The following is a 20,521-nucleotide window of genomic DNA, read 5'->3' as shown; positions in this document are numbered from 1 at the left end:
GCCATGCGCTCATACCCATGATTGCGAAATCTCAGCAGGCGCACTAAATGGGAACGTCCGCTGGTGGATTCGAAAATACGAGTTGGATGTCGCAGCCCAAGCACGTCGTTGAACGCACTTCGACCAGACAGAGGCGTGAGATTGATGTTGTTTGATAGCAGATGAGGTGCAGCGCCTTGTGGATGTCGGCGCAGTGGATGTGTACGAAAGTCTTGAAAGATTTGCGGGCGGTAGGAGACTCTGCAGGCAAGTTTGTCCGGCCTGGAGCCATTTCTTTCCTGACCCGCTTGCTGCCCGTTCAGGTTTAACGCACCTGTTCAAGTTGGGGGCTTGGCAGGATCCTCCAGATCCTCCATCTCCGACTCGAAAGGCACGGCGCATCTATTCCCAACTCACTGGCCAAACTGCCAACCGGTCCTTGTCCTTTCCTTTTGTACGGAGTCTCGAGCTGTACGGAGTATAATGCGCCATGTCCGACGGCCACCCTGACGTTAGGAACGGTGTCTTCTGGAAGCCGTTTGTGCCTGCCCTCTATGTTGGAGCTGCTACCGGTAGGAAATCATCCTATCTGAAAAACAATTCAGAGACCTGATTCATTGACTCTGACAAACAGGGGCTTGTGGTGCCGTATACGGTGGTGTAGCCGGAACTCTCATCCAGACCTCAAATCCATTAGCATATACTACAATCTCTGCAACGCAATGGTTCTGTGCTGGCACCACCTTCTTCTGTCTCTGTCACTGTTCAAATTTCGGACTGGCACCAGCTAATGTTTTGTCAGATTGCCGGAGCGTGTTGCTGGCAGGGCCTTTATCTCGAGATAAAGACTTGCACAAAGTCGCCGCAAGTGGTCTTGCAGGTTCTTGTTCTGGAGCAGTGATTGCAACCTTTTGTGAGTTGCGGATGCAAAGCAGAATGCACATGTTTTGACAGCAGTCAGTGCCTCGAGGAAGCCTGGTGACTGGTAGCATCATGTTCGGAGTGATTGCGGCTCTGTCTCAGGCAGGACTAAATGCCACGCAAGGCTCTCCGTCTATTACTCAACTCTCTTCCCGCCTGAGAAACGGGCTCGCTGCCTATACTCCCATGAAATCTCTGTCGGACAAAGAGTATGAGGATTTGCTTTTAGACAAGCTCCTCAGGGTTGAAGCAGAAATTGGTGTACTGGATGACAAGATAGCAATCCTACGAGCGGCAAGGGACGAACACGTTAGCTCCCAGAAAAAGGAGCCCCGGAGTCGTCCAAGCTGAGAACTGCCTCACAATATCAGTATTATTCGCCTATTATGACGTTGGCCAGGATGAAAGGGGTTACGGGTAACGAAGAGTGCGGCGGCGTCTATCAAGCTGACAACTCTAGGAGAGGCCCACCGGAAAGCCGACCCTCCCTACGAGCCTGAAGAAGGATGCCGGCGGACCGGTAGGATCCCTGGATGGAATCAAATATACTGGGAAGGCAAAATGACAAGAGGAAAAGGTCTGCAAAAGTACCCGCGCGAACAATTCGGGCTTTGAGACTGACAGCCTCCAACGAGACACGCATTCGGCCGTGCTAGCCCTACTCCAAACACGGCAGAGATACGGAAACAGCCAGAATCAGGAACGTCGAGTAGTGGGTGGTTTCAGTTCGACAGATGAGGATTGGACATAGTGCCAGATGTTCCTGGTCAAGGACCATTGGCAGCGGCAGTTATCTGTTGCACTATGATGTGTATGATACAACAATTTTAGCATAGAATGGAACGGGGTGCTTCAGCAAGCATTGCCGCTTGATCCTCTAGTCCATCCTTCTCATCTTTTACACAGGCTGACTCACCAATGGATAGCTGCTTTGGGCTGCATATGTGCAGAAGAGCATCCTTGAGCATCTTCCCGGAGCGGCTGGTGCAGCGTGGCCACTTGCCGCTCCACCCTCGAGTCTGGATCCTCCACCAGTTCCTCGTATTTTCTGGCCCGCACCCTGCGCACCCTCGCGACATTCCTGCTCCACCACGAGCTTTGATTGATATTGACCGGGCTCGCCGGCAACCTTCTCCCTTGCTGTCGCACGACTTTAATCTACTGCTGTGAAGTGCGATAGAGCGGTATATCTTTCCCCGCACCTGGAACATCTGCTCTTTCACCTCACCACGAGCCCGAGGACCACCCAACAGGCAATCCCCCACAAATTTCAAGAACACACCCCCAGACTTTGACTTTATTCGCGCAGCCACGCATCCCCCCGTTGTGTCGATACCGCGTTGCTTCGGTCCAAAGTGTTATGGGAAGAGTGATGGGAAAGGCTCTGTCGGCTATGTGGCTTCAGAGGGACTGCAGTCTCGACGATGGCGATCTTACTCGTGAACTGAGATGACCCAAGTGACCGCTGCCTGACTTCTATTGTCTTTCTCCGGTCGGCGCTGGAGCACTCGCAGAGCACCGAAACACCAACATGCCTCTTGTCAATGTCACTTCGGTCGCCGCCGTTCTCCTTCTCCTCTACCTATCCTCCTTTATCCTACTCGCGATTCTGCGGATTGCGACTGGCATATCAATTCAACGCATTGGCTACTTTAGTCTGCGGCATATCTCATACGCTCCAAGAGAGGGACTGAGAATCGACCTGCGAGGAGTTGGACTGAGCTTACGCAGGCCGACTTTCGCCCAACCGACATGGATCAGTATAGTGTTCGAAGATTTGAAGGTCACCATCGATCCCGCCGCGCTGGAAAACACTTCAGCAAAGACAGGCTCACAAGATATTATTAAAGAGAAGCCAGATGAAGATGAAGATTCACGTCGGCATGGAGGACGTCCCTCCAGCGGGAAAAGCCAGCTTTGGAAACGGTTGACCAATATCAAAGAGCACATAAAGCGCTTGCATCGCAAAATCCACTTGTTGCGAATGTTCGATGTCACTGCCTATAACACCTCTGCGGAGATCGTTGGAGTCGGTTATGTCCAGATTTCGGCCTTTTCAGCGGCCGTGTACACCAGACGAAAGCTCCTTGATCGCGGCCGACTCTTCCGACATAAGAAGGATCCCCTGGGAGACCAGAAGCCGGCGGAATGGGTTTTCACGGTCAAGAGCATCCAGATGGGAGTTGGTGGCCGCGATCCGATTGAGATACTTGATGCCCTGATGATCAATGTGCACGGGTTACTGTACAAAGATCGGGAGGGTCTTCGGGACACTTCGATCGCCATAAAGGGTGGCCGTGTCTACGTCCCTGTCGATGAGATGATTCACTTCGCGCGGAAAGGTAGGAGGACGGCAAGAGCCTCTGAACAATATGACCAACTGAGTCCAATCGAAGAGATTTCGTTTGAAGATGTGGCGGAAGAATTGGACAGTCCTGGAAGCCGTGAAGCTGCTATTGTGCAAACCGTGGCGGACTCGAAAGAGTTCCTGCGTTCTACCCTCCAGAGCGTCCAGGAAGTTCAGGTCGGCATGAGTTTTGTGCGCATATCGAAAGAGGTCGAGTCACTCAGACAGGCCAATCTTCCGTTGGTCGCCAACGTCGTCATTCACGAAATCGGCATTGATCTGCATAGGCTTGAGCAAAGCTCCCCTGCTCATCGTATGTACTTTCAAAGGGAAGACACTGCTCACCAAGCCTTGCTTGCCGCTCTGTCGATTTCCGTCAGTCTCGACGAAGACGATTCTCGCCCGAACAGAATCATGTACATTCCCATGGCTACGACGACTATCAGGACAACTCTCCCAGCGAAAACTATGAGTTTCTCACAAGACCGAGACGTCGCTGAAAGGAATACAAATATCTTGTTCGCTAACTTAGTCGTCACATCACCTTCCCTCGACCTAGCACCACAGCACCTTATGAAATTATTGGCTCTCACCCAGACCCATAAATCTCAAGCTCAACCTCCTTCTCGTAACCACCACCGCCTCATCTCAAGACTCCTCCCCAAGGCAAGCATCAAGTTCTCGATCCATGAACCCGTGCTCAGGTTTGTGTTACCAGTCGCAAATCCTGCTCATGCTGGTCCAGGCGAGTACGACATGATCATCTCCTCCGTCTCCTCCATCTCTCTAGATGTTGAATCCTCCCACTCAGCAGGAGGAGAATTGTTATATTCTCTGGGGTCCAGCTTTCGCGTTCTATCACACAGGTTATATTATCAAGCTTCTACAGGCACGACACACAACTTAATCATTACAGAAGCCTTGGAACTCAAATTTCAGCTCACCGCCTCGACGGGTGTTTCTGTCACCCTCCAAGGAAATCTGCGGACTTTCTCTATTCTCATGGTGCGAGAAGAAGTAAGCAAGGCGATCTATAGTATAGTGAGGCACTTTAAACACCATTCTCCCGAGGACAAAGCGGTTGTCCCAAAGTCGCCTCCTGCAGCTTTCTTGCGGAAACTTCCTACTTGGCTTATAGAGGCGAGTTTTGAGGGATCCGGTTGCAGCATCGAGGTCGCGGGCGTCGACTCCAGTGTCTCTGGCCAAACTCGAGGTGTCGCCTTTGAGCTTGAATCTTGGTCCGCCCATTATACATCAGCAAAATCAGAGTTAGGCCGAAAATCGAAAGGACGAAAAGTTAGTACCTCAGTCCGATACGAAGAAACGTTTTCGGCAAGCAAAGGTGTCTCGCTTTCCCCATCACAACAGAAGCATCACCTTAGTGACCCGACAGATGGAAGACGACTGGCCTGTCATGTCAAGGGCTTTGACGGCTTCATCATCGAATCTCTTGATAGGTGGGAACCGACACCATTCATGTCAATTCCGAGATTTGAAACGGCTTTCAGCACATCAAGGGATCAGCAAGGACCTCTGTTCCACATTCACTCATCCATTCGCGCGTTCTATCTGGAATTCTCGCTCTACAGATTCTACTCAATAGGTGTTGCGGGTTTCGTTGTGAAAGAAGCGTTCGTGGGGCCAGTTCCCACCAAACAGGATCCAGAGCATCATCTGAAATCAGCAAATCATCACACTTTCCATGAGCATCTCCCTGTACCTTTGGATGCGGAACTGTTTGCAATCGATGTAAAGGCGCACTACCTCCAAGTCAGAGCTGATATGCCACATGATCCCCCCATGATGCTTCAGATTTACCAAATCTCAGGTGGCCGACACAGATGGTCTGCGCCATTTATGAAAGCCGAACTTGCTCGTTTACATGCGGAAGCGCCGCATCTCAAACGGATTTGGGCACGTATCGTCAGCATCAGCAACGTCAGAGTGGATTTACGCCATAACAAGAAGAAGACTCAGCACGCCACGGTCGAAGAGAGAACCATCGACGTCTCAACCGACTTCATTCGCTTAGCAGTGCCCCATGGGCTGCAGATGTACAGAGTCTTTGATAATTTTATCAACACTTCAAAGGCCATAAAACAGCTGCAACATCGATTCCAGACACGGTCGAACGAGTATGTGCTGGGAAAGCACCCCGTTCCTCCTGTCAAGGTTCCTCGAATCTCTGTCCGATCAAAAGCCCTTTGCTTCGAGCTAGAAGACGACCCGTTTGAATGGAAACTTGGAGTGATCTATCACGTTGGCCGTATTGAGCAGAAGCAACGCCTTGCCCGCGAAGATGCCTTCCGTCTAAAGGTTAAGCGAATGAATGACGAGAGGCGGCCGCGGTCATCATCTCGACTGCGCGCCCAATCTGCTCATTCGAGCCGTCGTGGCTCTCCCAACGCTGCTGGTGACAATCATCGTCATCGACGTTCACGAAGTGTAGAGACCACTCCCAGAAAGCGATCCACTTCCAGAGGAAGACGCGGCAGGGAACCGCATCGAATTAGATACGATCGTGAAGGTGTTTGTTCATTGACGACCCATGCCAAAATAGATGCGAGTGAGGCGTGGGACAAGCTTCAGGAGCACAATTCTCGGAGCTGGAAAAGACGAATCGACTGGATGCTTCGTCTGCAGAACAACACAGTAAAAAGCGTCCGACAGCTGTTCATGGGCGCTGACGAACCCCCTCATGACGACCATGAGACCGAAACGATTCTTGGCATTCCAAATCGCCCTGGCTTGATGACCTTGATCATCAGCGATCTACATCTGATCATTGACAAGCCCTCCTTTCCGGAAGCTGACCTACCCAAATTCCTCCATGAGATTGGCAAAGGCATGCCATACGATATGAAATACGGGCTGCTCATTCCCACAAGCCTCAGTCTTGACATGGGTGAAGCCCGTATCTTCCTTCGAGATTATCCCCTCAATCTTCTCCATATCCCCGCTATACGCCCCGGGCAGCCTGCTCGCCTGCCAAGCTGGTCTCTCAGGACCGACTTCGTCATCGCAGAAGAGTTTCGAGATGAAAAATCTATCAAGCATGTTAAAGTCGAGATTGTCCCCAAAGGGCAACATGGGACAGACGGAGAAGAAATTCCAGCCTTCGCTATTGACGTCAGAAGGACGGTGGCACCTGTCAAGACGTATTCCAAGCCCGTCATTGATATCAACACGAACCTGCCGACCACCATTTCCTGGGGTACATCATATCAACCCGTGATACAAGATATGATGATGATCATCGAGAGCTTCACCAAACCTGAAATAGACCCCTCCGAAAGGGTCGGCTTCTGGGACAAGATTCGATTGAGCTTCCATTCGCGCCTGGTTGTGAATTGGAAGGGCGACGGGGATGTTCAACTCCGACTCAAAGGCACGAGGGATCCTTATATTGTTACTGGTTACGGTGCTGGTTTCGCGATGTGCTGGCGGAATGACGTACAATGGCTGATACATCAAGTCGATGACCCCCGCGAGTTCATGACTGTCAAAAGTGGAGAATTTATACTAGCCATCCCAGACTACAGTCATGAAGCCCGCAACACTCCGGAGCAGCGAGCAAGCAATGATTCAGACAGCGTATCAAGCAGCAGTTCTACGAGAAATACCGCCATTTTCAAAAAAGTTATCATGAAGCTATCAGGAAATGTCCAATGGACTGCGGGCCTCGTCTTTGAACGTGATTTGCCGGATGGGAGTCGCACCTCGGAATCCAGACATCACTATGATGTGGTATTGAGGAATCCTCTCTTCCTTCAGGACGTCGATTTGAACAAATACGATGCGTTCCATGACTTCCGGAGCCATCACGTACACCTCTCCCTGGCCGTTGCCGCACCGTATGATAAAAATTGGGTAGGTGCGGATTCGGCTTCCTCAGAAAGCTACAACAGCGTCCATCTGAGTCCGAAGTTCTTTTCTCATTTCTTCAGCTGGTGGTCGACATTCTCTGGCGTGATGTCTCTGCCCGTCCGGCAAGGTTCGCTATGGAGAGACCAGGGGAAGACCAGCAAGAAATTTGGACGACACCTTTCGACGATCAAGTACAACCTTCTGTTATCCCCGCTCTTCATATCGCACGTTTACAAACATAAGGACGCCGAAGACTATCAAGCGGACGTTGTCTCTGCAACCGGCCTGAAGATCAAGATCGACAGCTTCATGCTAGACCTGCACCAACGCCGCGAGTATTTTAATACCATGGCAAAAGTAAGGGCAAAGCAGATGAGGACCAGTGGAATGAAAATCTATAAGACCGAACTTGACTTTGTACGTGCCGACTTGAGAGCCGTCGCTGCACTCATTGCCGGAACAACAGCGGAGGACATTGAGAATGCCAGTGACGAAATGCTCTCTTCTTTACAAGAAGTGCCTGCGAACATTGATTTATCCCAATTCACTATCCCAGATCAGGACTTGTCTTGGATTGATATGGACGACTTTGTGGAATTGGATTGGGTGTTGCCAGCGGAGTCCAACCCGGAAACCAAGATCTTGCCATTGGCTTTCACCCCGCGTTTCACCTACTTCCGACAGACCGATCATGGAGGTGCCATACAGGGAGATGAGTCCCGTACGAGTCCGTTCGGCGATGAAGACACCCACTTCTGCGTAATGGGCCGTGACAATGATCCAAGAAAGGTGCAGATGAATCTAATCGAAACTCGGCTGCACGATCTTGAAGATAGACTCCAAACTCACGTGCGCATCATGAACGAGCATGAGCTGCTTCTGGTCAAGGAAGGGGACCACGACCAAGCTGTCCGAGATAAGCACGTGCTGCTTGTTGCACAACAGAAGGAGTTAGAGAGCAAACGAAGGTTCTTACAACATGGACTCCGCCGCCTCATAGGCCACGCAAACCCGGGAGATGCCCAGCAAATCGACAATAATCCGCAACCCAACGTAGACGTGACCAAGTCTACCCCTGACTTAGAGGGGCAGAGTCCTGGAACCCCTCAGATGGATATGGACGGGTTGTATTCGGCTCCTCACGACGAATTTGCGAGTGATTTCAACAACCGCTTCATCATCCATAATGTTCAGCTAAAATGGAACAACTCCCTGAGAAACATCATCCTTCGTTACAGCCATCAAGTTAGTCAACGCCGAGGTTTTGTATACTACATGTCACGCCGTGCCGTCAAATTTATCCTCGACATTGTGGATGAGCAGGCGAAGGCAAAGGAAGAGCGCCGCAGACAAGAGAGGAAGAACCAGCAACCAGTTCCGCCAACACCTAGTATCATCTCGCCCAGTGAGGAGAAAGATGAAGATTCTGTGATAGAAGACCGGATCAAGCAGCTTTTGAATGATGCGAAACGATTTGTCCATGTGGAAGGAGAGGTGGAGGAAGATCAGAAGGTGCCTGTGGCCGACAATGACGATATCGAACGGAGACCCTCAACTGCCGACCTTGGTGACAAGATTGCGGAGAACTTCCAGGCGATGAACAGCTATCACCTGCGCCTGATCGCTCCCCAGATACAACTGCAGAGTGAGAAAAACACGAAGGCTATCGTGCTCATCTCAGCAAAGGGAATGCAGCTGAAAGTTGTATCCATCATGGACAAAGCTCGCATGTCGGACGATGTCAGCGGGCTTGTCCAGCGTCGGTTTGCACTTGATATGGACGGGGCACAGTTCTTCGTGGCTACCCAAAAGACATTGGCCAGATATCTCCATCTCTACTCCGGTAACAGGTATGGCAACACTCCTGGATCATCGTGGCCGCCCTGGGTTTCTCTTGAAGCAATGTTCGACTTCCATCTGGAACCTTTCGGTTTCCAACGAGTGATCCAGAAAACTTCTGCGAGTCTCCGGTACGAAAAGTACAACCCCCTTCGGTTGAAATACAACGAGGAGGTTGAGAGCAACGAAAACGGAGAGCCAAATGATGCAGCACGCAGAGAGCACCGGATTGATCAGCTGTGGGTCGACTTCCCGCGGATCCGTGTTCGATGCGATTCCACCCAATATTACGCGATGTATATAATCGTCTTGGACCTGTTGCTATACAGTGAACCTTTGGAGAAGACGCGAAGCGAACGGTTGGAGAAGATCATGCTTGCGTCTGATTTCAGTGACCTTCGAGGAGCTCCCGAAATGGCCGAAAGCCTCCAAGAAAGGATCCGGCAGCTCGAAGACATCAAACTTCATTTCCAGATCCATGCCAAGTACCTCGACAAGCAAGGCTGGCAAGATCGAATCAACCTTGAGAAAGACCTGGCAAGCTGCGAGGATGAATTGTTCTTCATTATGAAAGCCATCAATACGTCTCAACAGAAGAGCGAGGATCGGAAAGCTTCCCAATCAAGCGGTCTTCTACGATGGTACCTAAGTGCTTCTGAAATTGTATGGCACCTTATGCGGGAAAAGGATGAGCCACTCCTAGAGTTTCAACTTGGGAGTGCTGCATACGAGCGAATCGACAACACTGACGGGTCTAATCACAACGCATTGGAAGTGGAACACATCAGAGGCTGGAATCTCCTTTCCAATGCACTGTATCCGGAAATCATTGGACCCTACTACGAATCGTCGGACAAAGATAGGCGACCTAGCACCGTGGAATCTCATCAGAAGATGCTTCAGGTCCACTGGTACATGCTGGAAGCCATTGCCGGCATCCCCGTACTGGAACGCTTCCAGGTGACCGTGTTTCCGTTAAAAGTCCAGCTCGAACGTGAACTTGGCAAAAAGCTCTTTGAATACATCTTCCCTGGCGTGGGATCGAACGCCTTCGAGAACGGCAACTTCTCGCCACTCATGGTTAAGAATATGGAGCCCACGGATGATGGGGACGACCAAGAATTCGTGGAAGCGCACAGTGCGCTAATGTCGGAGCAGGACCTTCAGACCCCGAGCCCAGACAAAACTCGCAACACTTCACCAGGTGCAGTGGCGAGAAGGCTGAAACCCACGTACGGCCTCGATTATGAGGAGAAACGCAAAGACTCGTCGTTTTCTTCCTACACCAAGAACAAAGGTCTTGGGATATCGGGGGATCACCACAAGTTCTTCAAGCACTTCAACAAGTCCGAGGCTCGCTCGGTCCTGAAGGAACCCACACGCAAAGGATCCTCAACCAGTTTGAGATCAGCAAAGAAGCATGACGCATCCTCCACAAGCCTTGTGGCCCTCGGCTCCAGCGACGGAGGAACAGAGAAAAAACGCTTCCCAATGCACCGGCCATCCAGCAAAGATCGCAGCCTTACGGGGAAGAAAGACAAAAAGGACAAGAACGGCACACCCAACGACGACCTCTCCCAGATGATGTCCCGTGCGTCCAACTACATGACACTGGCGCACGTGAAACTCAACAGCTTTGTAGTTTGCCTCTCCTATAAGGGTAAATCCGACCGCAATTTCGAGGATCTCCACGACTTTGTATTCCGCATGCCGACGCTCGAATACCGGAACAAGACGTGGTCAAACCTTGACCTTGCACTCAGGTTGAAGAAGGATGTGATAAGGGCTTTGATTAGCCACACCGGGGCGATTATCGGGAACAAATTCTCGCATCACAGGCCCAGTAAGAAGCAGGTTGAACGACTCAAGGAGATTGCGCATTCAAGCACCATTGCGAGCTCGGATATTAACCTTCAACTTTCGGGGACGTCAGAGACAACAAGTTTGTATAGTTTTTCGCAGGACGGGAGGGATGATGATTATGAGTCCTCGGGTATTTCGTTTCAATCGCCGCCTGGAACGAATGGGCATCATAAAGGAGGCACATTCCCCGGGCCCAGCCCGCTCCTACGAAGCGGTTCGTGGTCGTCAAGTATCAACCTACCAAGCATTGGAACAAGTGGCGGTGGCGGGACTCTCTCAGCGGCCACACCACGTTCAGTACCCGGCACTGCTAGCGGAGGAGGCGTTGGCGGAAATGGAATCATCGGCAGCACATCCTCGTTCTTTTCACGACCACGGACTGCACACGCCAGTCCCGCTGCAGACTCCAGTCCAAATCTTAACAGCCCAAACAACTCACCTTCGTCACCACAAGGTCCGACCAGAAGCCTCCTGAAAGATACGATTGGGAGACACTTCTCTGGAGACACCGTGAAAGGGAGGGTTCATTTCAGTGGGCTTTCGTTGATCAAGAGCGAAAGTCATTCGCATCGCGAGAGGAGTGATAGCCATGGCAGTCATTCTCCTAGCGCCAAGGACAAGGACAGAGATGGTGGTGGAAGTGAGGAAGGGACGGCTGGAAGTGTTACAGGTGCTGGCGGAGTGGGCGTGGACAGTGACGCCGAAACCAACAAAAGGAAGAGTGTGTTGATGCTGGGCAAAAAAGTGTTGAACCGGTTGAGCTAGGATTTCGACTGATTGATTGAGTGACTGGCTGGCCACTTATCCCGCGACAGAGAGAAATGAAAAAGGCTATGCAGTCAAGACCCAGACAAAACGTTCATATTACGCGGGAATTTGGACATATGGGAGGCATGCTCTTGGGATGGCATACTAAGGGGACTCACCGAAATGATTGGAAGAGAACCCCGACTTTAGACATTTTCTCTTTTTTCCCGATACGAGCAATGGGATTATGGTTGCGACGGTGGATTCAACGAGGAAGGGGGGAAAACACTCTGTGCAAGACCTGCCTGCCTGCTTCATGTAACTGACTAGGTTTCTCGTGCCGGCTTGACCGTTGGGTTTCACTATAGTTCGCGCGTTCGTACGTAAATAGGTGTGAGTGTGCGGTTAGAATGCATGGCGTGATATGCCTTGCTTGCCGCCTGTTCTAATTTTTGTTTTTATTTTTTTATTTTTTTCTTTGTATAGATATCTTCTTTTTTAGCTTGGAGTTTCTGATTACTATAGTACAGCATAAGATGAGGATGCGGAGGATAAAGATAGGCGACATGCAGGGCTATCGACACGGATAGGGATATGGACAGGAATCAAGAAGATGAACGATACCAATAGCATGGAGACGATGCTTTATTCCTCCCTTTGTGAATCTCTCACACACTCTTGTCAAGACTTACCAAGTACTTCTCGGGGATTCTGTTTGGTCGAGACTCGAGACTGAAGACGTAAAATGACAAGGAGAAGAATCCAGTTGGCGCTTCTTCTCTCTTTTCTTTTCCCTGGAACCCCCTCACCTTGCAGGGATGGAAGTTGCGAGATACTGGTGAACGAAGTGGGACTACATCTGTCGCTCTGCTACTCGCGAATTAAAAACCTCATTGCCGCATACGGTCTGATCCTAGAGGGCAAGCGAACGCGGCTTTAACCCGAGCTTCGGCTGAGCCTCTACCAAGTAGCTTGAACATCACTGAGAACTCCCTGAGCGACACGCCTTGCGCCCAATCTGGCCCTTTTGGTAGTGCGCCACTTTGACAGCATTCCACCAATCTCGACTTTAACCCCTGAAGAAGTGCCCCCTTTCACGCTTTCCAGCACTCAAACGAACGCTGTGAGCTCGGCGAATTTCCACATTTTCCTTGATACGATATCATCAGCGAAAGAGAGTCTGGCTCGCCTATCAGTCTTTTTGCCAGATTTGCACCAAGATGCCACCCTGAGGGACATCATATCGCTTCACGAGATCCAGAAGGCGGTGGCGGTCTCAAGTGTCCATAATGTTGTCGGATTCTGCAAGGAGAAGGTGATTTATATATGCACATGCGGAACTTTTCGTCGCCGACGGAGCAGAAGCGCTGAAGCCTGAGCATTGTCCAGGAAGATAAAGGAGCCCAACATGGCCCGGATGTCCACATTCTCGACCTCACCCCTCGCCAGCACGATACACCGACACAATGACGGCCCAGGCGGAATCAGGAATCTTCACTCACCTCGATGTACCGCTCGCCAACTTACGAAACATCTTAGACAAACTAATCGCTTCCGATCCCCTCGTACCGGAAACTTGGCAAGTCGATTTCGCGCCAGTGACCATCGTCGTGAAAGCGCATCTGATCTTACGGAGCTCAGACGTAGACGCTGTCGTTACTGGTTGGTCCAGAGGGCCTGGGAACTGACTTGGAGATCGTATCAGGGAATTGTTCGAGAAGAACAACAGGATCTACTATAGCGACAGTCCACCCGATACTTATCTCATCCGACACATGATGGTAGAAATGCAGGGGTGGAACAGGGCCAAAAATTCACTTGCCAACGCCTGCGCAAACACATTCCTCTCACGCACCTCGCGGCCTTACTACCATGGCCGAAAGAGCGCCTACCCGATCCATTCGGCCGGCGACAAAGAGATCAGTTCTCGCCTGAAGGACATCTGGGTGTATTTTCGCCAAAGCTCCGGCAGTTCGAATCAGTCATGGGGCGAGCTGCTCTCTCAGCCTTACAAGAACTTCTCGCCGTCAGTCAGAGTCAGCCTCCACGTCAAGTCGGGTCTGATGGACCGAGATGATGCGAAGGCTGCCATGAAAGTGAACGGACCCTCGAACGTTACAACTCGGCATGCAAGCTCGACAGCGGAATCAACAAAGGGGAAGGGCGCAACATTCTTCTCAAGGTGTTTGATCCGAGTCGGGACGCGACCCACAAGTTCATGTCGCACTTTCAAGAGAAGGGCCAGTTGGGCCACGGGGTGAAGATCGAGGCGCCCTCCAGCTGCACGTACGGATACAACATCAAGCTGCTGGACGACGTGTACGTCGGCAAGGACTGTGCCAATGACGACGCGGGAGGTGTGGAAGTGGGTCCTCACACGACCATCGGACCCGGAGTGACTATTTTGACCACCGACTATAAAAAGGACATGTAGTGAGCCACAAGAGCACGGGCGGCGGGTAAATAGCGAACCCCGCATTCATCACGTCGGAGGTGATGATTGGGGCGAAGGCGGTGATCTATCCCGGTGCCCGGCTCGAGCGCGGCTCGACAGTCGAGCCGTTTGGTGCGAGAGTTGCTCGGAGATTTTCTGATCCACCGTGCTGCTGTGGGCGACCGGGTCAATCGAGTCTACCAATCATCCTGGTAGTGGTCGCGGCAGCAGACAATGTTGCTTGCGTTGGTGTTTGCTCGGGGCTGAGAGGGTACTCGGTGCTGGCGACCGGACCGTTCTCCCCCTTTGGGGCGGCTGTCGTTGTCGTTGTCTATGCGTCGACGTGGGTTCCCTGTGATGGCTGACAGAAACAAGCTTCACGTGTCCCGAACGCTTCATGCGTGATGAGCCATCTTATTGTACAGAGTCTTTGACGACTTTGAGCTTGGATCTTTCCCTTTTGGATCATCAGTCGCAAGTCAAAAAGAAAGAAAAAGGCCATTTCCTTTGACTGTTTCTTCTCTTGTCTCGTCTTTGCTCTTCTGCCTTGATGGACTCCCTGTATTTCCTTGTCACGATCTTTTCTTCAGGGCTAATCTCATGGATCTTGGTCTTGGCTCGTGGATCTCAGAAATACATAGTCGCACGGAGACTGAAGGATAACTCTAGTAGTGGTAGCCTGCATATCCCTTGGGAAGTTGAAGCCCTGAACTGGAAGTACAAGTGTGATGATATTCAGACTGTCTCTGGAAGCAGATACAGCGTTGCTGTAGCTGCCTCCATACAGCCTAGTACTAGGTGGCGGCCTACTAGGCGGCACCTCAATGGCATGTGATCTGGGATCCAACTTGGGAGAGGTCATGAGAAATAAAACATAAACACCGCTCTACGTACGTAGTCGTACGTAGTGCTCGTAGGCCATTTCATCAGTCTTTGGTAAAATGCCATATGCAAGGTCAATCGACCGTAAGGCCTGACTGCAAACCGGCTAACCCGAGTTGCGTTCTGCTGACAAAACGAGGGGTGCGGCTGCAGGCATTTGCAGTATACACTGGAGCGATTAGGCACAACTGATGCCCCTTTAAAGTGAAAAGTCCGCGGAGAGAAAGGGGATCCAATCAATGTAATCCGGGGAAGTGACTGATTTTGATGCCTGCGCAACCTTGAGGCCGCCAACTGGATCCTTTCCAGGTCCAATCACTGGGTCGGGGAGAGGGTCCAGTTCTTTTGCCAGAAGCAGAGTCGCTAGGCGATCGACATCTGCTCGAACAGACGATTCAAGAAACCACAAGTATTCCGACGTCGGCACTCCACGCCACGCCTATGTCCCTAGCAGGGCGTGAGAAATCCATGAAGCTACGATATTTACAAGGGCGCATGCTTGGCGCCAAGATGTCAAGCCGCTTTTGAGGAAGGCTGATTCCGTTAGGAGCTAAGAAGAGAAGCTTACGTCGACAAGTCCATGAGCCACACGTTTCACGATGCCACATGGGGGCCATTACATGCCCCCAGACGGACTGCAGATGTTCCGTATCGCTACAGATTCCTTCCCTCTAAGTGTAGCACCTCAGCAGCTACAGTTGGGCACACAGAAACAGGTGTGAATATGGAGTGTCCTTGACAAGTCTGCGCTGAAGTCCGAACCATGCTTTGGCATTCATCATTGCGTTTGAATTGGTCGCGGCAGTGGTGATTGTTCTTGTATCCCTATGGACGTCAATCGAGGCGGTTGATCGAGATACATATTGGGCAACGCTCCCTCCACAACTGTTCGCCCGTTCGAATATTTGCAATGAGGCCGAGGCGAGACGCAACGTGTAGTCCAACACCTCAGGTACGAACAAGAAAAAGCAGACCAAAAGTTAGAACTGGATGCGTCACTTGGTACGAACCATCATCGCCCCAGCGGAAACGAAGATCAAACTGACAGAATGAAAGCAAGTATGTTTTGGCTTCGGGTATCCGATCACCTCGCTAACGCTTCAATGCGTAAAGGACTAGAAGGGTCAAATGCGATGAGAAAAAGCCAGCGTGCGCGAGGTGTACTACTTCGGGACGAGTTTGTGAGGGATACTCTGCTCCTGTGCGAATCTGTATCAACTCCCCGATCCACAGGAATAATTCCATGCTGACAACCCCTCGGATGCACCCAACTCTACAGTCAACGGTTCGCTTTGTGAGACTCTTTGTCTCGCAAGGATATCAGACGGGTTCCACGGCGCAGACGAGGATCGCTGCTTTTTCCAAACTTTCAGATCTGCCACCGAAGTCAGCGGAGCCTTGCACGTATGCGACTTTCTGCCCTTTTGGAATCGGGTTGCACCTCAGCTCGGCCATCATGATGATGCCATCAAATATGCACTCGTGGCACTAGGAGCTACATACCATCTGCACAAAACGACTGGAGGACGTGGCATGGACACACAAGACACATTCATTTTGCGCCGATACGGCAAGGCTCTCTCCGAACTACAATGTCGCATCGCTTCTCAAGCACCCGAAAGTGCCTATGTGGCGCTGATCTGCTGTCTCATCTTTATCTGTCTTGAGAATCTACGTCTCAATCACAAGAACGCGAGGGCTCATCTCAGAAATGGAATTTACATCATAGATACTACCGTTAATCTCCAACAGCTTTTTTATCCAGACGGGAAGCAGGCTCTCGAGCGATGCGAACAAGGCCGGATCTCCCTGCTTTCGGACGCGGAGATGCGGGGTGTAATCAACTATTTTCGCCATGCAGAGATTTGTGAGCGGCTCTATTCACATGACGCGCCTCTGACACTCGCGACTCGGCTACGGTCCAAGACAAGTTCTTATGGTGACAGCGAAACGCTCCCTGAAGGATTCAAGACCCTGTTCGAAGGGTATCAAGCCAGGGTGGAACTGAACAGCGATGTGATGGCCTTGGACTGGGAAATCAATGGCCCGCAGGCTGTCACCTCATCAGTTTGGACTCAACCAAGAATCAAGCGGGAGCACGAAAGTCTCCGGCAGAGGTCTCATCTGGTGAGCCAAAGATACATGCTCTTCCTCATGAGCAAGCACGCTCCGGAAAGCGGCTCACGCGAGTATGCCAGTGCATGTTTAGACATGGTGATCATCAAGTCCATGCAGGCGGTGATCGAGTTGATGGATCTACGCGACAATATTGATGTCCGGGACACCCCCTTCTTCCGCGACGTAATTTTAGGCGGGATGATACACTTTGCTGAATTGCTGCACGAGGCCATGAACACTGGGAGACACGAAGTCCTCTCCACTCTAGACCTCACGGTTGAGTCCAGTATCCTCGGTCCGATCTACCTTGCATACGTCCATTCCACGGATCTTCAGCAGAAGTCGAGGGCACGCAAGATCCTCATCGAGACGAGATCGCGAGGAGGAAAGTGGGACCCGCGGTCCCTGAAAACAATCGTCGAGATGAGCAAGGGACCAAAGCACCAGCGGCATGAACCACGGGGGAGCATGTTTATGGCGTTAGGAAGGTCGAGCGGCGACCAGGACTACTATGGCTTATTTTCGAGGTTCTGCGACGTGGTCGGGTCGCCGGTATGGTAGAGTTCAGACTAATTTGCCCGGCTGTCAGCCGATGTTATGATCTAGAAACGCAGAGTGGAAATCCTAACACACCTGCGGGATAAACCATGTTAACAGAACAAATGGCAGAAAGTATTGGAAAGACCACCCCTGGCACTCTGTCGCCTCGCATTCATTCGTAGCCGCCTGATCAAAATGATCCAGTAAGAGTACAATCAGGACTCGGCGGCCCGCCCCCACGGGGTCGGGTGGATTCTTCTCTGGAGAGAACGACCCAGGTCCGCCGAGGGAGCCCATACAGCAGGGCTACCATATACCCTCGTGCCAATGTTCAGTCGACAGCCCTAAAGAAAACCAATTCACGTAGAAGGCCAACGCCAAGGAGACACGGGCTGATACAAAGTTGCATCAAATTTCTACCTACTTTGTCCCCAAAAGAGACGGCTGCTAAACGAGTGGACGTTACAGCACGAGTCGGTCAGAGACTGTCCCACGGCGCTGGCACCCGATGGCCTCATCGTCGATCACCATCGAGGCGCTCGGGCTACCGTATTCCAACCCCATCCCACACCATGCGTAACAGAAAATCTCAGATAGGAAACAATACAATGTCCGAAACCCAAACCATAGATGTCGATGATCGACCTTCCCATGATCCAACTTTGAAGCTCATCCCAGGGGAAGATTGCAGCGCGAAAGACATGCTCATGGGCTTTCGGTGCTCCCACGTTCTTGCCAGACTCAGGAGAACGAACCATCTGGCCTTTGACAATTGTGCCCAATCTTCCATCCAGTGCCTCTGGATTGCCTCAGCTCACAAACTATTCATGTTTCTTGGTTGGCTCAAGCGCAACCACGGGCTCATGTTTGTCATCCTTCTTCGGCGGGACAATATCGGCGCGCTTCCATTCCTTCTTGACAGGTTCGGGAGAAATTTCAAATAGTTCGTCCTTCTTGGTTGACTCGGGCTGTGGTTCATATTTGTCGTCCTTCTTGGGAGGGATGATGTCGGCCCGCTTCCATTCTTTCTTCTTTTCCTCCTCCTTCTCAACTTTCTTAGGAGGGATGATATCCGCGCGCTTCCATTCTTTCTTCTTTTCCTCCGCCTTCTTTTCGTCCTTGGGGAATGGAAGAATGTCAGCTCGTTTCCACTGACTCTCCTTCTTCACCTGTACCGGCGCTCCCTCGTACTCGATTTCTTTGTCGTCGTGGTCGTCTTTCTTCTCCGGCTTGGCGAAAACATCTGTCCAGACGGTATCGCCGGTTCCAACGGTGCGGCGCAAAAGAGAGCCAGAATGCGGGTAGGAGATGGCGGCTCCATTGGTGACCCCGAGAAGGATGAGAAGAGAAGCGACAAGAATTGGACGCATGGTTGCAAAATAGCGGCTAACGAGAGACTAGAAGTGAATGAAATGAAAGCCAAGTACACCTAAGAAATCTCCCGATTGTCTTCGAGTTTGTTGCAGGTGAAAGGTGGAAGGACATTCAAGGGCATCTGGGGTTTATATATCATTCGTGGCTGTTGACTCCCTCTATAATAAGAGTGTCAGATTGACAGTGTAACTCATCCATTTGGCTGTGTGGATCAGGAGACGCCAGGTCTCTGGCCTCATAGACCTAAAGATAGACAGGATCAGGCGGATATACGAGATAGTCGGACCCTACTCCTACAACGGAATTATAGAGACCTGAAAGAACTACGTGTTGAAAGTGTAATAAGCGGAAAACCTCTGCGAGAATGAAACCCAGTTCCTTTCCGATGCCATCTGCAGGCGGTGGGCAGGGCTGTATGTAGTTAGTATTACGATGTGTCCAAAGGATGGCCAATAAGGCCCTCTTTCAGGCCCCCAATTTGTGGGTCCGCAAAATATCCAACAGTGCGCTCCATACACCTACCTCAAGAACGGCTGGTAGGATCAAACAATGCAAAAGCGCGAGATTAAAGCATGAAACACCTACGCAAGCACGAGATCCGATAATTTGGCTGACACGCATCAGAGCCTTGGCGCTGGGTTGAGAATAGCAAAACGTTGAGGTGGGAATCCCCAGAATAGATCAACCAGGAACGCAGAGACCTTACGGAAACGCTTGCTTGGGGTTTGATTGTAGTGACAGTGTACGTATACCCGACATAGCCCTCTCTCTGGGGGGTTACACACACATTTGTCTCCGCCAATTCCACCCACGATCATTATCTCCATGTTCGTATCCAGCTGTTTTGGTTACGAGATAACCTTTGATCCCTCACGACTCGTTTCAAGACATGGGGGGTGTTTTGCTTGACACTAAATATGCATATCCACCAGTGCATGGCCATTCCTATCGTGGTTGTACCCAGTTCTGTAACCAGAGGAGCGGAATTCAGTCTCACGTTTTACTTCCCGCTGGCCCCTAAAACTTCGTATATCTATCCCGAAAATGGAGAGAACTATGCTAATGTTCACCAGGCCTGGTAGATTCGTAAGCACATTCCCGCGCACCCCTTCTTTCAATTCCATTATGGAGCAGGAGGAATGGGAGATGCCGAATAGAATCTCTATCTCCAGTAATTTGAATTAAAACGGTGGGACGTGTTAGCCGCAGCCGCTGAATATGGCCTCTGCCTTCAACACTCTGGCGCTAAAGATTATGGTAAATTGAACGGATACTCTGAGGACATGGAAAATTACCTACTCATTGTGGACGGTGGCGGAGAAATTTCTACTGGACAGCTGTCGTCCTCGACGTCCAGTCAAGAAAGTCTGGAGGCTGAGCTGGACTTTACCTGACCATGTCCGAGTAACCGATTCCATCTTCCAGGACCTTAGATGAGCACGTGCCGACAAGTTTGAGGGCAGAGACATGGATCAACTAAAAATCAGTCTCCCTATTCTCACGGTCGAAAGTCTAAGGCGGTGGCAGCATTCCTAAGGTGATGAGGAGAGTCTGGACATGGTCGTGACTCGAGCCTGAGAGGACAAAGACAGAGTCAGTAAGGGACGGCA

General features: G+C 51.1%; 5 protein-coding genes across 5 annotated transcripts; 4 read left to right on the top strand and 1 right to left on the bottom strand.

The window, feature by feature from the left end:
• Positions 1–469: 469 nt before the first annotated feature.
• On the top strand, positions 470–1,251 carry Z519_05499 (uncharacterized protein; the record flags this gene model as incomplete). The annotated part of the gene is made up of 4 exons (XM_016763239.1): positions 470–551; positions 614–730; positions 782–892; positions 941–1,251. The coding sequence occupies 4 exons, from the start codon at positions 470–472 to the stop codon at positions 1,249–1,251; spliced, it is 621 nt and encodes a 206-aa protein (XP_016620852.1).
• Positions 1,252–2,431: 1,180 nt separating this feature from the next.
• On the top strand, positions 2,432–11,581 carry Z519_05498 (uncharacterized protein; the record flags this gene model as incomplete). The annotated part of the gene is made up of 1 exon (XM_016763238.1): positions 2,432–11,581. One exon carries the CDS (start codon positions 2,432–2,434, stop codon positions 11,579–11,581), a length of 9,150 nt encoding a protein of 3,049 aa, XP_016620851.1.
• Positions 11,582–13,029: 1,448 nt separating this feature from the next.
• Z519_05497 (uncharacterized protein) lies at positions 13,030–13,997 on the top strand (the record flags this gene model as incomplete). Its single annotated transcript, XM_016763237.1, has 3 exons — positions 13,030–13,229; positions 13,269–13,589; positions 13,661–13,997. The coding sequence occupies 3 exons, from the start codon at positions 13,030–13,032 to the stop codon at positions 13,995–13,997; spliced, it is 858 nt and encodes a 285-aa protein (XP_016620850.1).
• Positions 13,998–15,982: 1,985 nt separating this feature from the next.
• Positions 15,983–17,558, top strand: Z519_05496 (uncharacterized protein; the record flags this gene model as incomplete). Its single annotated transcript, XM_016763236.1, has 2 exons — positions 15,983–16,080; positions 16,196–17,558. The coding sequence occupies 2 exons, from the start codon at positions 15,983–15,985 to the stop codon at positions 17,556–17,558; spliced, it is 1,461 nt and encodes a 486-aa protein (XP_016620849.1).
• Positions 17,559–18,358: 800 nt separating this feature from the next.
• Positions 18,359–18,907, bottom strand: Z519_05495 (uncharacterized protein; the record flags this gene model as incomplete). Its single annotated transcript, XM_016763235.1, has 1 exon — positions 18,359–18,907. The coding sequence occupies one exon, from the start codon at positions 18,905–18,907 to the stop codon at positions 18,359–18,361; it is 549 nt and encodes a 182-aa protein (XP_016620848.1).
• Positions 18,908–20,521: the final 1,614 nt, after the last annotated feature.

The sequence above is a fragment of the Cladophialophora bantiana genome, assembly GCF_000835475.1.
Source record: "Cladophialophora bantiana CBS 173.52 unplaced genomic scaffold supercont1.7, whole genome shotgun sequence".
NCBI classification, from domain to species: Eukaryota; Fungi; Ascomycota; class Eurotiomycetes; order Chaetothyriales; family Herpotrichiellaceae; genus Cladophialophora; species Cladophialophora bantiana.
Note: the sequence above shows the minus strand (reverse complement) of the source record. Positions and strands in the feature narration are given on the sequence as shown.